General features: G+C 50.2%; 4 protein-coding genes across 4 annotated transcripts; all 4 read left to right on the forward strand.

Moving 5' to 3' along the window:
- Window positions 1–1,720: 1,720 nt before the first annotated feature.
- On the forward strand, window positions 1,721–3,281 carry EMWEY_00045090 (hypothetical protein, conserved; the record flags this gene model as incomplete). The annotated part of the gene is made up of 2 exons (XM_013482979.1): window positions 1,721–2,828; window positions 3,112–3,281. 2 exons carry the CDS (start codon window positions 1,721–1,723, stop codon window positions 3,279–3,281), a joined length of 1,278 nt encoding a protein of 425 aa, XP_013338433.1.
- A 1,657-nt stretch (window positions 3,282–4,938) lies between these two features.
- On the forward strand, window positions 4,939–6,671 carry EMWEY_00045100 (hypothetical protein, conserved; the record flags this gene model as incomplete). The annotated part of the gene is made up of 7 exons (XM_013482980.1): window positions 4,939–5,062; window positions 5,328–5,449; window positions 5,600–5,676; window positions 5,825–5,941; window positions 6,115–6,205; window positions 6,312–6,434; window positions 6,534–6,671. The coding sequence occupies 7 exons, from the start codon at window positions 4,939–4,941 to the stop codon at window positions 6,669–6,671; spliced, it is 792 nt and encodes a 263-aa protein (XP_013338434.1).
- Window positions 6,672–8,432: 1,761 nt separating this feature from the next.
- On the forward strand, window positions 8,433–11,098 carry EMWEY_00045110 (RuvB-like 1, putative; the record flags this gene model as incomplete). The annotated part of the gene is made up of 9 exons (XM_013482981.1): window positions 8,433–8,549; window positions 8,815–8,905; window positions 9,058–9,149; window positions 9,324–9,437; window positions 9,541–9,688; window positions 9,814–9,986; window positions 10,096–10,296; window positions 10,460–10,666; window positions 10,814–11,098. The coding sequence occupies 9 exons, from the start codon at window positions 8,433–8,435 to the stop codon at window positions 11,096–11,098; spliced, it is 1,428 nt and encodes a 475-aa protein (XP_013338435.1).
- A 1,428-nt stretch (window positions 11,099–12,526) lies between these two features.
- On the forward strand, window positions 12,527–14,383 carry EMWEY_00045120 (Glucose-6-phosphate dehydrogenase, putative; the record flags this gene model as incomplete). Its single annotated transcript, XM_013482982.1, has 5 exons — window positions 12,527–12,545; window positions 12,896–13,126; window positions 13,319–13,689; window positions 13,951–14,111; window positions 14,212–14,383. The coding sequence occupies 5 exons, from the start codon at window positions 12,527–12,529 to the stop codon at window positions 14,381–14,383; spliced, it is 954 nt and encodes a 317-aa protein (XP_013338436.1).
- Between the last annotated feature and the right edge of the window lie 762 nt (window positions 14,384–15,145).

Genomic DNA, 15,145 nt, shown 5'->3' on the forward strand with positions numbered 1-15,145 from the left:
AGCTCTGACGTCCGCATACGTTTGTCGATTCCAGTTGCTGAAGCAAGAGTTTGGGCACCTCGTTCTGGAAAACAAACAAACTGATAAGGCAGACTCAGGCGATTCAGCACCACGTGGTCGGCTGCTCAGCTGCCGCAACATAAGATCTTCAGCACAGCCTGCAAGGAAGTCCTGGGATAGACATTGGAACTGGTGCTAAGGGAAAACCGAACGGGAGGAGTAGCAGAACCAGCTAAAGTCCACTTCCGCCAAGCAGTGACAGGAGGAAACCAAAATACAATAGGGTTGTCTTCAGGGGCAGTCCTTGCAGACGAAGGAGTGTGCCGCTTGCAGAAGGGGGCATCTGTAACTTTGTCTGTCTGGTGTTGACAAATATATTTGAATTAGGCATGTAGACCCTTACAAGGCGTTAGTAGGCAAATCGTCTACAAGCATTACACAAAAATGATTTGTAGTGTTGATGCGTGTAGCGAAGAGCGCTTGTTTGCATTGGCTTGGATAAGGGACTATGTTGTACTTTGAGTCTCTGAAAGACTCGCTGTAAGCCATGCCACTTCGCCACTCGCAGTTCCAAGTGTAACGCAAATCCTCGGTCTTCTTCGGGGACTTTTGAGAACTGCAGGGGAGCCAAAATAATTACGATAAGAGCTACAGCGCCCCGAGGGTCTGGAACGAGGGGCCCGATGATTTGCGTTACACTTGGAAATGTAGGACGCGACCTGCCGTAAATTTCAACGCACCTTACTGCAACACAAGTTGCTGGGCAGCGTCAATGCAACCCTAAGTACTTGGCTGTATACATGACACTGTTGACCATTGGTGACAGCTTTTGCTTGCGTACAATTTGTCCACTAGCCTCGGGTCGCCAAGTAGTTCATGTTTCCTCCTTGCATAAACTTGAAAAAAAAAAACAGGACCATCCTTGCTACACCATACTACACACATACAGACTTTACACGGCCTCACTGCAATTAGCTGTTTTAGCGCATAGAATGGGGTTTCCTCTAATTTAGGAGATCTTCAACGATCTTAATATGCCCATGTCTTCCTGTTGTTCGGCACAAGCCTGCAGAGGCCTCCACTGAACAGCTGGCGGCTGGCTACTCTGGCCTCCAATATCACTTTCCCACACTTCCCCTCCGGGTTGTCACTGTGGAGACATTTCCTGCTTCTATTTACTTTGTATGTGTCTACAACTATGCTTCCAGAAAGAGCAGAAAAGTCACAGGTCAGTCCGTGGTGAATTAGTTCAGTGTCCCGTGCAGCGTCACAGCGCTGTGCTGAAGCTGTGCATGCAGGACGACAGCGCGCAGATGGGCCCTGAGCATTTGCCCACCCCGTAACATATTCACGAGACATCTTTTTATCCGCCTTTTTTCATCCGTTTAATGTTTGTCTTTGGCTGCCCGAGGCTCCTTTAGAGGCGGAGGGCGGAGGGCGCAACGGGGACACCAGGGGGGCTGCTGGCGTTCGGTATCCCATGAATTGCGGAGACACGTGAGACCACAACCTCTTAGCTCCACAGAAGAGGTCTGGACTCTCCGCATCTCGATACACCTTCTGACGTTCTTCAGCGGTCACCAGGTGCGGGTGTTCTGTTGCGACACTCAACAGGCTGCCCGTACACTAAGCAGTGGGAGGTTTGCAGCTGCACTGCGCTCATCGGCGTGCCTTCATCTTCTTCCTCACAGTAATTGGGAGCACAAGAATTCTTTGCAGGATGGATGCCCTTATGATTGTTCATCAGCTGCAGCGGCTCGCCGCAGAGCCCCGCCCTTCGGCAGCGGTGAGGGCGAAGATACCCCGCATGGCACTGGGCATTTGCTACTTCCTTGAACACCCAGACCGCGGTGTGCAGCACCAAGCTGCGGGTGCTCTGAGGTTGTTGCTGCAGCAGCACAAGCAGCTGGTATTGCAGGCCCCTGAACTCAAGGACATGCTGACTGCCCTGCAACAACACACCAATAGCGACGATGTGGTTGTTAGTGAATGCTGTTCTGCATCGTTGGCGCTCCTTAGGCAGGACGAAAAAGAGCACCAGCAGCAGCAGCAGCAGCAGCAGCAGACGGAAGACGACACGCATGCGGAGCCGCTGGAGTCCCTCGATCTCTTCTCCGTGGTATTGGGCCTCAGAGGCCTGTTGCGCTGTCCTACGAACCGTAGCCTCCTTAACTTCTCGACGCAACAACAACAGAAACAGGAAAATGAAGGTTCGGAGCAGCAGCAGCAGGAGAACCAGGGTCAACGGGTGCTTGAGCTACTACAGCGGGACCTTCAGCTGCGACTTGTTCGCGTGTGGGGCGTTTCAAGCGCAACAGTAACTCTTAACGCTCCAAGTTTGCTGAAACAAGCGGCGGCGCTGTCACCCGACAATGCAAGGGAGAAGACGGGACTGAAGCAGCTGAGTGAAGAGGGCGATGGAGTTGCCGTAGTGAACATCAGACTTTCCCGCAAGACCCAACGGCTTCAGCAGCAGCTCAGAGAGCTGCGTGCTGCTATGGGCCCCCTGACATTGCTACTGAACTCCGAGCTGCTACAGAAGGCGCCACGTAAAGAAGGCGAAGGTGCCGCAGAAGAGTCTGCCGGAGCCAGCGCGCCTGAGGGGAGTGGCAGCAGCAACAACGGCAGGGGCGACTCAACAGCCTCTGCCGGACTCGGCAAGCAGCAACAACAGCAGCAGCAGCGAGATGATGGGGACGGATATCTAGATGAAGAGCTTAGAGAAAACTGGGGTGACACGGAGGATGAACACAAGGTGAACGCATCTCCTGCAGGCAATGCCGGGAGCGGCGGGTTTTCGTTCTTCAGCGCAAACTCAGCTCTTTTTGGTGAGTTGAGCACCAGGCGTTTGGGGCGTTTAGTTGCCTTGCAAGTAGACCAACGGATTGGCGTATTAACACTTCGATGAATGCTGCAGTCCAGGGCTGATGGGTTCCAGATGCTCATGCGATGCCTTGTGTTCATCCCATTTGCCACATTTATCTTATTGTGAGGCGCTCCCTTGTCTCGGTGGCGTTCTTAGGGCAGTATTTTGCGCAACAGAACTACAGAAGGTTCCTTTCGTGTCTGATGGCAGGCGGGTTCGTTTCTTGGTTTGATGTGTGCGCGCAGCTCAGTCTCGTTTCATGGGCGGAATGATAACCCCTTCAGAAGTCAACCCCGAGATGAGTGCGAAGCTTAGGGCAGAAAAGGAGCGTAAAGCGGCATTGAAAACACAAGCCCAAGGAGGCATAATGGACAAGTTGTTGGGCCGACTAGGGTCGGGTGCGAGGCTGTTCTAAGGGATGGCAAAAGGTGCTTATTTAGTTTGAAGTAACGAACTCCGGAGTGCAGACTTCGCCAGCCCTAGATTCAGGAACGCCCAGGGAAAGGAAATGGTAATGAACAGTGTCTAAAATTTTTTGTGTGCCAACATGTTCTACACCCGCCGCTGCAGTCGGTTCGTTCTGATCGATACTTAAATAGCATTGGGTGTCACGCAACACGAAGGGCACGAAGATGGGCGCCCACTTTGAGCCGCACAGACATGCCAACGCCTACACCAAAGGCGCTGCTGAACGCCTGGCGGGTTGGCGCCCCGCCGGTTGTCAGCTTGCGGTATCTACTACCCGACTGTTGATTGAACATCTCAGTATGGTTGAGCTGAGTTTGTCTGCTTGCATCTACGTTGCCTCGTCGCACGCGAAGCCGCGGAGGTGGATTGGCGCGGCGAATTTCAGATCCCCTTCTCTTTGAGGGAAACAGCAAAGTTTCCTCCGAAATGTATTGTGCAACCGGCGTGGAAGGGACACCTCAGGATTTAGCTCTCGGTTCCGCTGGTTGGTTTGTTGTATTTTGGCTGCCAGGTTTTAGTTGTATTATTTAAGGCAGTATCTTGTGCACACGGTTCAGAACCCCGACAGTTTTTTTCCAGCACAGGCCCCAATGGAGGTGTTCACTTCTAACCGTAGTGGAAGAAAAGCACTACGATCAACCTCACACTAGTGCGGAAAATCCATTCGATGCACCAGGGAGTAAAGAACTTGCGTCGCGTTCATCAGTGGGGCTGCTTCGTGGGGCCTCAAATGTATCACTGCATGCGTGTGTATCATCATTTCCTCTTTGTCGCTAGTAGTCTAGGGAATTGGTTATGGAATGCAGTTGCCAGGCGCGGTGCCTCAACCGGCGGGCTCTTTCAGCAGCCTTCTTACTTTCCTTCTCGTTTCCTTTAGAGAGGGCCAACTTGAGTGATCCGACGGAGGGACTACAGGGTCGGGTTCGACTTTTAGGGGGACCCGTATTGCAGTGTCTTTCTTTGCTGGCGAATTAGGGTCACACTGGACACCTTTTTCTCCCGTTGCATGCCACATTGGCTTGTTCCTCAGTGGACCAGAAAATTCAACCCCATAATGCATACAGAGGTATCCCGTTAAGTGGAACTAGGAAGACGAGATGCCGTGCACGTTTACCGTGGCTGGGTGGGCCCTGTGCGGTTCAGGAGCTCGTAGTCTACACGCCAGATATTCATGTAAACCGGGCTACTTTCATTCAGCTTTAAATAAAATTAATCAAGAATCAGATTGTCTGGCGTTTGTCCTCCCCAAGATAAAGATTTTCGGGGGCCGCTTGCAAATAGAATGGCCTGGTCCTCTACGGCCCAGGCCCGTAGGTACTAGGGCATGCGTCTGTTGCAAACGGCTCACTTCCGGACCCCCAAAGCGTGAGAAAGTGAAAAACATCAGTGATGTTTGGCTTTTTATTTCCGTAGAGGCATTTTAATGCACCGAAGAAAAAGAGAAACCTAGAAATTTTCTGTGAAGCGCGAGCTCACCAGCGACCGTCGGTGACGAAGGATGCAGAAGCTGCCACCTGGAATATATTTGTCATTTAACTTAGCAGTCAGGGGAATTCATGTGAATTTTTCTTCTCCGGCTTAGCCCCCCCGCAAAGCCGCTTAAAATGGCAAACCGAATTCCAGCTGATGCGGCCTGCGCGTTCGACGGGATGCTCCCGCCAACGGACTCAGCCGCATTTTTGACCCACTTTGACTTTTCTGCAATAGATGAAATGGACCCCTCTCTTGGCAAGTCAGATATTATTCGTCTGCAGTCTTTTATGGGTTGATCCACCTCTACTTATCCACTTACTCGCCACGGCCCCCCCTTGCCGAGCGGTGTAGCTGTCCCTGTACGCGGCAGACTGCTGCGCGACTGCTGCTTACTGCGCGGGCCTAGGCAAACACTGGTCTGTGCCTTCTGCTGGGGAGACTGTTAGGAGCACAGACGTTTCACTGCAAAAGAACGAAGAACTCTGGTACTGTGTGTGTCATGCCCTATTCTCACCTGCAGCCGATGGCCATGTGATCCTCTATGAACGAGAAGTTCCCTGCGAGCTCCGCATGCAGGAGGGTTCAAAAGCACCTCAGGATGTGGGAAGACTCGAGCCTATCAGGGTGAAAGTTCTAATTATGGTCAGTACATTCCCAGACTCACACGTTCACACACAACACAACCAGGCAGACCAAAAGCCATGAAGGTCGTGCAGGCTCCTAGCAGGACTAGGGCACCTCCCTTCTTCTTGGGTATGACTTTTCAGACGAATGTTATTTTGTGGTTTGTAGGGGGAAGAGACAAATCCCCAAGAAGTTCGGATCGAACTGGCCAGCGAGAACGACTTGTTCTTCCATTATACCCATGTGTATGTGCATTCCACTACATTCCCCTACTGCCCCCCATTGATCTCCTCACGCCTAGTACAGCAGCACGCTGGGCCTAACCCCGGGCATGTGTGGAATATTCCTTGCTCCGTTCGAATCTTTAGAGCGCAGGTTCCTTTGGTGCTTCAGGGTTGATGAAAAGGCTTTTCGGCAGATGCAACAAAACCAAAAGTTGATGATTGAATTCGCGGATTATCCGCACGTTCTTATGAAGATGCTCAACTCGTGCATCAGAGAACCCCAAAGGTACAGGCATTACTACGCCCAACTCACGTTTTGGCAGTACCCTTGCGTATGTGTTCATCCTGAAACACCAGCAATAAACTGTACGCTTCTAGAGTTAATTCATGATTAAACAACAAAGGAAGCTGAGTGGTTGCGAATTTTGAGAAAGACCGAATGCTTGTCCCCCCTGACAGTGCTATCTATGTTGTGTTCTGCTTCGCACGAAGTTTTCTTGCTGTCTTTATAATGGAGACGACGGGAAAAGGCCGGCTCGATTTTATTCAGGTACGGCATAGGGTTTGTACGAGGAGGAAATGTCTAGTAGGCATTAATGCGGCGCCTTTTGTGCCATTCGCCTGTTTTGCCTTTCATGCGTTCACTATGTACTCAGAACATGGAATACAAGTTCATTGAGCTTCTATCGTGTGACTTTCGCCAAAGCTCAGAAGAAGTCATTCGGCAGCAGATGTCTTTTCGCTACAATGCGCTCAAGTCAAAGCTTGCCCTTATGCATGTGAGCATATAATGTTCCGTTGCACGCATTTCGATCACAGGTTGGAACTAGGGGGCTACAGAGTTTTACTGCAGGCGTTTCCGCTGTGCGGCTCTACAGGCGAGACTACACGACATTGGAGCGCTCGTCAAGGTCAAAAGCCCATCGCTGTTGCTGCATCTTCAAAAGTCTGCTGCCCATCAGTTGCAGACCAAGCGTGGCGGGATGCGCAGCTCCACGCTGAACACGAAACCGTAGGAACACTGAAGGAAACTCTAGTAGGATACGCTGAGGTGATATGTGGGAAGTCGACATTCCAGGGGAACAGAGATGCTGGGCTTGTTGACGCTGGGTTGGGACATTCAAACTAGTGGTAGGAGTCCTGACGAAAATTGCGTGGAGTGGATGGAAGGCCTGCATGTGCCTTCCAAGTTCACGCTTCACGCCGGAGCATGTTGCAGCTGCTCGTCGCAGCCATTCTTTGACTGTGACCATGCAAAAAAGTGGTAGCTAGGTTGGCAGTATACGTCAAATATCTCTTTTTGTGAGTGGGCTGCTAACCTTCTGCACAATTAGACCCAATTAGACCCGTCTCTAGTTGTATTTTGCTGAATCCCAGACAGGTGTATACCACATAATCGAACCCGACAGAAAAACAAACATTTCCACTTGAATAGTCTAGAAGCTTTTCGAGGGTCTACGTGCCGTACAGTCAATAGAGCTAACATACAGCGGGCGGGCATAGTCTGAGACCGCGAGCTCAGTAGCGCGTCATTGCAGGAAAAACTGTATTTGCTTGACGGTAGCTCCACAGGAATTCCCCTTCACCATATTACCTCTGTGATGCCCTGACTTTCCCACCAGTGCATATAACCTCAAATATTGTGGGCGAAACCATGCAGCTGCCCCGTACCCCCGTTTCTGCCCTCTTCCGATTCTAGTTCATACTGCTCGACTTGACTTCATCAGGAGACGCAAAATAAGCATACCTTTTTCAAGAGGTATTGCGAGTGCATGGAGGTTTGCTGAAGCTACAGGCTGAATACCATAAACACAGTAAACCGCGTTTACGCGCCCCGAGCTTATCCGCAGGGACGAGGCTCTCCTGGTGCCATTACCGCCGAATATGGAGTCTAATTTGCTTAAGCTTATTCTCCTATAGTAATATACACCACTTAGCGTGCGTTAGACTACACTCACACTGGAGGTCTGTTTCGTTGCGAGGGTTTTCACGAGCTATGCATTATCAGAGTGTAGGGGCAAGAGGGAGGCTGTTGATCTGCATTACGATCTCTCCAGAGCACGATTGGTTTTGCATACATTAGAATAACAGGGCTGTTTTTCAACTATTCTCTCTAGGTACATTTGTCGGCAGAAACGCTAGCATGGAGCCACGCAGAAACAGGCCTGGGAGATAGTCCCCTGGGTTTAAGGGACCGCAACCTACTCCACCTCAATAAATGCAACTTTTTGTTTTCTTTTCAGAAGCTTAGAATTTTTTCAGGAAACCAAGCGGGCTGTCACCTCTCAGTGAGTTCTGAGACATGACAAATATTTGGATATCTGGTCCCCGTGGTCAACAGCTCCCTGCAGCTGTACACAGTGAGCAGCCGATCGACCTTACGAGGCCTGTGTGGGCTGTAAATAGGACCGTGGTAAAATATGTTTTAACAGTTAACTCCTTTTTAATTTTTGTGCTGTTAAGTACGATTAAGCGAAGCTTTCTCTCTCTTAACCGTCTTGTCCGAGGTCACCGGGGAGGAGACACGTAGAGAACCCTGCCTTTGGTGCGTGGCAAAAAGAGGAGTTTGGGGGGAAATTTTGGCTAAATTTAAAATTTGAAGGTATTTAAGGGGCTTTCAAGTTGTCAGCCTCCCATTTGCCTGCATTATACACTATCCTTTCCAACGGGAGCTGCTGGTCAAGAACGCTTGAACAGCAGCGCCTCGGAGGGAATGAGTTAATTTAATGAACAAGAAATACCTGGTCTGCCGACATGTTCACAGTGTCTCACCGAAAATGAGAATCGAAGAGGTCACTTCACTTCAACATGCACAGCGAGTGGCATCTCACAGCCACATTAAGGGCCTTGGACTCCTGCCCGACGGGTCGGCCAAAGACATCCATATGGGCATGGTCAGCCTCAGAAGTGCACGTGACTTGATTTTGGTTCATTCGTCCGCCAGAAAACTCTCCTCAGTTTTTTCACCATTAGCAGCATCTCGTTAGGGGGCTTCTCCGGTGGAAGTCCCGCAGGACACTGAATGCTGCGCGATAGCAATAGTTAGACAAATGGCGAGCCAGCACCCGAAACTGCATGCCACATAAATAAGAGTAGGCAAACCGATTCTTTGGCAGAGCTAACACTGTCTTCCGGGGGGTTTGCTCTTTTGGTGCGAAGGTAGGGCAACACCAAGCACGAGAAGCGGCAGGGCTCATCGTGGAGCTCATTAGGAATAAGCGAATGGCTGGGAAGGCCCTACTTCTAGCTGGTGGGTGAAGAAGCTAGAGTTTTATAACTTCTTCCCATAAGTATAGAAACGCTCTGAGAATTGTCACGCTGCTCATCCAGTCGCATCCAAGCCTTTGGAGGAGTCCCGCTAGCGCTGTGCAAAAGGCAAAGCCTATTTTCTGAAATGTACAGGGCCACCGGGCACTGGCAAGACCGCAATTGCCATGGCGATCGCCCAGGAGCTTGGCAGTAAAGTGCCATTCTGCCCCATGGTAGCGAGCGAGGTTTGTTGTAGTTTATTGAGGCAAAGAAAAGATGCTATTTGGGCATTTGGGCACATGACAAGAACACGGAATTCAAACGGAAAAGGAAACACAAGCAACGTTCTGGAGAAGTTTCGAGATAGCTGTCATGCCTACACGGTACATCAAGGACTATTTTGGCATTTGCGTTCTCAGGTGTACTCCAGTGAAGTAAAAAAGACAGAAGTCCTCATGGAAAACTTCCGCAGGGCAATCGGGATTAAGATAAAGGAAGTAAAGGAAGTGTTTGAAGGGCAGGTGGTCAGCTTGGTGAGTCGGCAGTGCTATCTCGTTGTCGGCTTATCCATCTTATTTGCCGCTGTGGGGAATTGTGCAAAAGGCACAGAAGCCAGCCAGTCGATTGTGCTTGCAGACGGATGAGCCGAGCGACATGTTGACAGTTCCAGAGAACTCATCCCGTAGCGACCCTCACGAAGAAGTCCCTTGCCCTCCCGTGCGAATCACTCTCAAGACGAGCAAGGGTTCGAAAACGCTGCGTCTCCACTCTAGCATCAACCAGGGTCAGCTGAGGCCTCTCCTTGCGTCCCAGTTTTGCTTTTGCACCATTCGTTATCCGGCAGGCATTCAAATGTACTCTTGGATTCGGGTGTTTGTGGCACGAGGTTTGCCTGTTCAACTTTCTCAGGGCTGAAGAAGGAAGGAGTTGCAGTAGGAGATATCATTTATGTCGAAGCCGCTACAGGCCAGGTGCGCCGAGTCGGGCGCAGCGAAGAATATGCTGGACAATTCGATTTGGAGGCTGATAAGTTTGTACCAGTTCCAAAAGGCGACGTCCACAAGAAAAAGGAGGTCATACAGGTATCCACCTCAACTTCCTTTCGCGGAGCAGTGGAAAGTCTCCGGGTGGAACGAGATGTTCACTTCAGTGTGCTTCATGTGATGCATGCATGCCCGTAAACATCTTCAGGATGTGACTCTGCACGACTTAGATGCTGCTAACGCCAAGCCAACTGGCGGCGCTCCTCTGGCGTCTCTCTTAGGACATTTTTCCAAGCCTCGGAAGACCGAGATCACAGAAAAGCTACGACAGGAAATCAACAAGGTCGTCAATAAGTATCTTGACCAAGGAGTCGCTGAACTAGTGCCTGGGGTCTTGTTTATTGATGAGGTGCTGCAACACTTCCACCGTGCATGGGTCGCATCGCCTCTTAGCCGAGGCGAAAACTGTTTTGGGCTAGGAATACGCAGTTTCTGGGGCACTAGAGAGTGTTGCAATTCTTGTCAAACACGTTACTAGTTGCTGTGGCTACTATTCACCTGGGTATATTCAGGTGCACATGCTGGATGTGGAATGCTTCACATACTTAAACCGCGCTCTTGAAAGCCCTTTGTCACCTGTCGTTGTCGTCGCCACAAATCGGGGCGTCTGCACTATTAGGGGAACGGATGTCATGAGCGCGCACGGGGTTCCAGTAGATTTACTGGACCGCATGCTAATTGTTCGTACAGAGCAGTACTCTAAGCAGGAAATAAGGGAGGTACGTTGCAGTAGCACTGGCTAATACCCATCCTAGACTGGGGATGGCCAGGAGAAGGAGCCGACTGTGTTGCGGAAGTAACCGGCTTCCAACTAAAATCCCATAGCTCATGCTTGCCAGGTGGGTCTCCAATTCATTGTTTCCCAGGTGCTGGAGATTCGCTGCCGTGCAGAAGGGCTGTCTTTGAGCCCGGAGGCTGCCGAGCTGTTGGCATCCGTCGGGGTACGCACGTCGCTGCGTTACGCAGTGCATCTCTTAACTCCTGCCGCCATTTTGGCCCGGGCAGATATTACAGAAGAAGACTGTGAAAACGAAGAGTCAGGCGAACCCGTCATTCAGCTTCGGCACGTTCAGGAGGTTGACTCCGTGTTCCAGGACGCAAAGACGTCCTCAAAACGCCTTGCAAGAGAGGCAGATTTTTTTATCCAGTAAACATAAAAAACAAAAGGTCCCCTTACAACCTAAACGCATAGAAGGGCCGTAGCACGGCCTACGAGGCATAAGCAACTGCCTCCCCATGTTTGCGCGGCCTTCTGGAAGTGGAAATCGCGCACCAATGTCTTTCGACTCTCTACAAATAATTTCCCCTTTATAGCAATAGCCTTATGCAATGATATCCTTGTCACACGGTCCAAGCCATGCATATACCTGCTAGAACTAGGCATGAGGGCGGCTGGAAAAACACGTGAGGCGAAGTTCCCTCAGCCTCTGCCGTGAATTCCCGTCGCACAGGCAACTGGTCACGAAAGAATCACCCAACCCTTTGTGCTGCAAGGACGGACATCGCAGCCACTTTTTAAGCACTTGATTTTCTCTCAATAGCAAACATACAACCGCACTTCCATATGTAGTAGGTGCATTGGAACCTGTTCCTTCAGAAGTATTTAAACACTGCTCATGCCCAGTTGACACTATTTGGGGACACAAGCCCCTAGCTCTTCAGTCGTGTTGCGGCTGGTTCCCGTTAACTGTTCCACTACAGAATGGTTATGGGAGTGGGATCTACATTCAAAGCGAGGTCACCGGGCAAAACATATATATCTAGTTCCCGGAGCAGTCCCCAATTGTAGTGCGCAGCAGTCGTAAGCTGCGCCTACTTTCGTCATCTCGTAACATCGGGCTTTCGATCTACACTCCTAGCTACTTAGGTTCCCCGATGCCAATAATTAAATTGTCAAAACATTCGAGTCCCTATTATAAACAAAGTAAGTTCCCAGAATAATATAACTGATTGACTAGAATAATCAGAACGGATCCATGGCCTTCACTGGGGATAAGTGCCTGAGCAAAATAGCGGGGAAGTAGTAGTAAAGCAGCGCCAACCCAGTCAGGTGCCTGACCTATAAAGCTGCTTTCTATAAAAATGCCATAATTACAGATGTAATAAAAAGTATTTATCTCTTTACCACTCGTTAGATATCTAGAAGTCATACCTGGGGTACATAGTAGTGTATAAGCACTGCATTACACGGCAGACGCGGATAGAAAACACACTGACCCTCCTAAGCTACGGCTCTGTCTAACGGTATCACAATCCCTGCAACATTTAGTAGTATTAATTCCTTTTCCTATCTAATAATGTCCTAATCCCTAAAATATTTAATAGTATTTATTCCCTTTCCTGACCTAAAGCCTCTAGAGGTCACACCTGAGACACATCGTAGTGCCTGTGCACTACACAGTAGAAGACACGACCAACCAGGTATGCACGTGTTCATATTGCCTCGTAACAGGCTTTCTAATCGGTTTTTGGCGAAGCTTCGCTGCATAAATTTGGTCGAAGAAGCAACTTGCGAAGTCAGCAGGCCACTTCGCTAGCATCATCTCCGTCCTCTACGAGCACGGCAGGCTTCCGGAAACATGTCAGAAACTCACAATAGTAAGTTGATTCAAAGCTTAGCCTGCACTATGCGTGAACAGAGGTATTTTAACTCAGACACAACCGTGTGTACGAATGGCAAAGACTGCGTGGGCGGTGCACACCATGCAAAACATCTGTTGAGATTATCTGTGCATTCTTCGCTCCACTTCTCCCTGTGGGCTTGCTGAGTGACTGGCACTTCCCACCCCTTGCTGTCCATGCACCCCAAAGTAATGTAAGGTCGCTGCCGAACCAGCTAACACTCGCAGCAGGGGTGTGCGGTGGGATGATAAATTGCGTTGAACAGAGAGGAATATCCACTGTGAAAAACTACCCAACAACGGTGGGACCACATTTTTGTTATGCAGATGAATTATTCCTACGACCTGGGAACACCGAAGGTGGGGGGGCCCCGTTTCTACCAAGTGCAGTTGCTTCTCCCTCGGAAAGAAGACTCAGATTGGCGCAGCCCGCCGCCTTGAGTGTAGCATGCCAAAGTTCGGAAGATTTTGAAGCACAGAGTCTTGATCTGGTTCTGAGGAGCCTTCGGACGCTCCTGGACGCAAATCCATTTAAGCAGCTTGTCGTTGGCCTATCAGGTGAGGTAGTGGTGAGGGAACAACCAGATTGAGAGTGCGCATTCACAGCAATACCCTAGCCTTTTACCAGTGTAGATGCTGCGATAGGATATTAACGCGTCGAAATGTGTCCTTGGGCCGGGTATACAATCCCCGTTCCAGCGGGCAGTGCTGCCTATTGTCACGGTTTGTGGGCGAACGTTGCGTTGTCAGGCGGCAGCACTCCGGGACCGTTGTACGCTGCGTTGAGGCAGACAGCCATTGCACATGTTGAGAGAGAAAAAGGCCAAGCATCACCTGCAAGCGGACAACAGAGTTCAGGAACATCGTCGCACCTAGCCATTGATTTTTCGCGCGTGAGCTTTTTCCTGGTTGATGAACGATATGTACCACCTACGCATCCGAAGTCGAATGTCCGCCTGGTCATGGAGGAGTTGTTCGGACAGGAGGTTTGGAGCGACCCAGAAGCCGGTGGTGCCACGAAATTTAGGCCGACAGCTGATTCGTGGCCCCACCCCCGTTTCGATTTCTCATATCCAGACACATCCTTGCCCATGGATCAATGCATTGAGAAGTACAGAGAGGTGAGCTTCCATGACCCGGCGATTCCACTGCCTTGGGTTTAGGGGGCGGGGCGGGGGGGGTGGGGGGAGTTGAAGAACGATACTATATGGCCATCATCCCCCACGCCCACAAGAGACTTGCTGCACGCAGAGACCTTGCGAATTGTGTCATTAAGCTGCACTGTATCTGGTGGTGGCCGCACACTGTAGATGCTCTAATTGCTGATGCTTTGCAGCCACCAGTAGTCATCTGCAATGCTTAACCCCTGATTGTGCAAACAGAGCTTGAGCAACTTGCTCTGGAGACACGGAGGTGTGGACCTTGTGCTACTGGGCATGGGGGATGATGGCCATATCGCATCGATCTTCCCACCCCTCAGCATGACTCAATATGAGGCCTCAGTATGCCCAAGTACCATAGCGGTTCACTCAACAACAGACCGGTAAGGATTTTTAGTCTCGTTTGGGCATGCCACAACAGTCAGTTTTGAAGTGAATTCTAGGTGCGGGCAGTGACATCCTTTGTTGTTGGTGTTTGCTCAGCTTTGACGTCCATGATCGCATTTCCGTCACCCTGCAGGTGCTTGCTGGGGCGAGCCGCAAGGTGTTCCTTATAAAGGGCGAATCAAAGTTGGACACTTGGTTCCGAATGGAATCTGACCCGGAGCAGGTGGGTGAAGTTCCCAGCTGCTTTTACCGCATGTTTGGCCTGTAGGGGATTTTGGTTTTTTCATCTATCATGTGCGGCTGCATAGTTGCTGTGAATGACTTGCAGTCACCACTCATGTTCCCTGCCCTTGAGGTGATTGGTAGCGGAGGGTCCTATGTTGTTTCCTTTCCATCAATGGACGACTTCTCCAGAAGGCGGCGAAACGCTAGCCGTTTGCAGCTTCGGAAACAGTCAACACTTAGTATGCCCGAAATGCATCATCTCTCGGTGGTTGTCTTTGGCGCAAGCGGAGACCTTGCAAAGAGGAAGACATAGTACGGATGGCGTACAGACCTTGCTAGTAAATTGCATCCCACCTAAACAGCGCGCGTCCAATGTAGTCGATTTGCTTGATTTCGATTTCTCACCCGGTACTAGCTATGCTGTGCCATTCTGCATTTCAGTCCCGCGCTGTTCAGCCTTTTCTGTGAAGGGCTGCTACCTCCAAATGTGCATATCGTGGTAGGCCTCAATCTCATGTTGCCGCGGCACAAGACAGTTATAGACCTAACAGACGAAGTCTTGCATGAGCCCTGTTTGTGCTCTTCTAGATGGCTATGGGACGATTTTGATTGTTCCCTGGCCCATGCACATCGCCGAATATGTTTCTTCTGTGCAGGGCTTTGCACGATCGAAGCTAGAGTTGGGCGACTTTTGGCGACAGATTGCGGAGCATCTTACGTGCGTAAACTCATTTTTCGTAAATGAATAATATATAAGTATTTGCATATATATATATATATATATATATATATATATATATATATA

This window comes from Eimeria maxima, genomic scaffold, assembly GCF_000499605.1.
Source record: "Eimeria maxima Weybridge genomic scaffold, Emw_scaff886, whole genome shotgun sequence".
Taxonomy (NCBI): Eukaryota; Apicomplexa; class Conoidasida; order Eucoccidiorida; family Eimeriidae; genus Eimeria; species Eimeria maxima.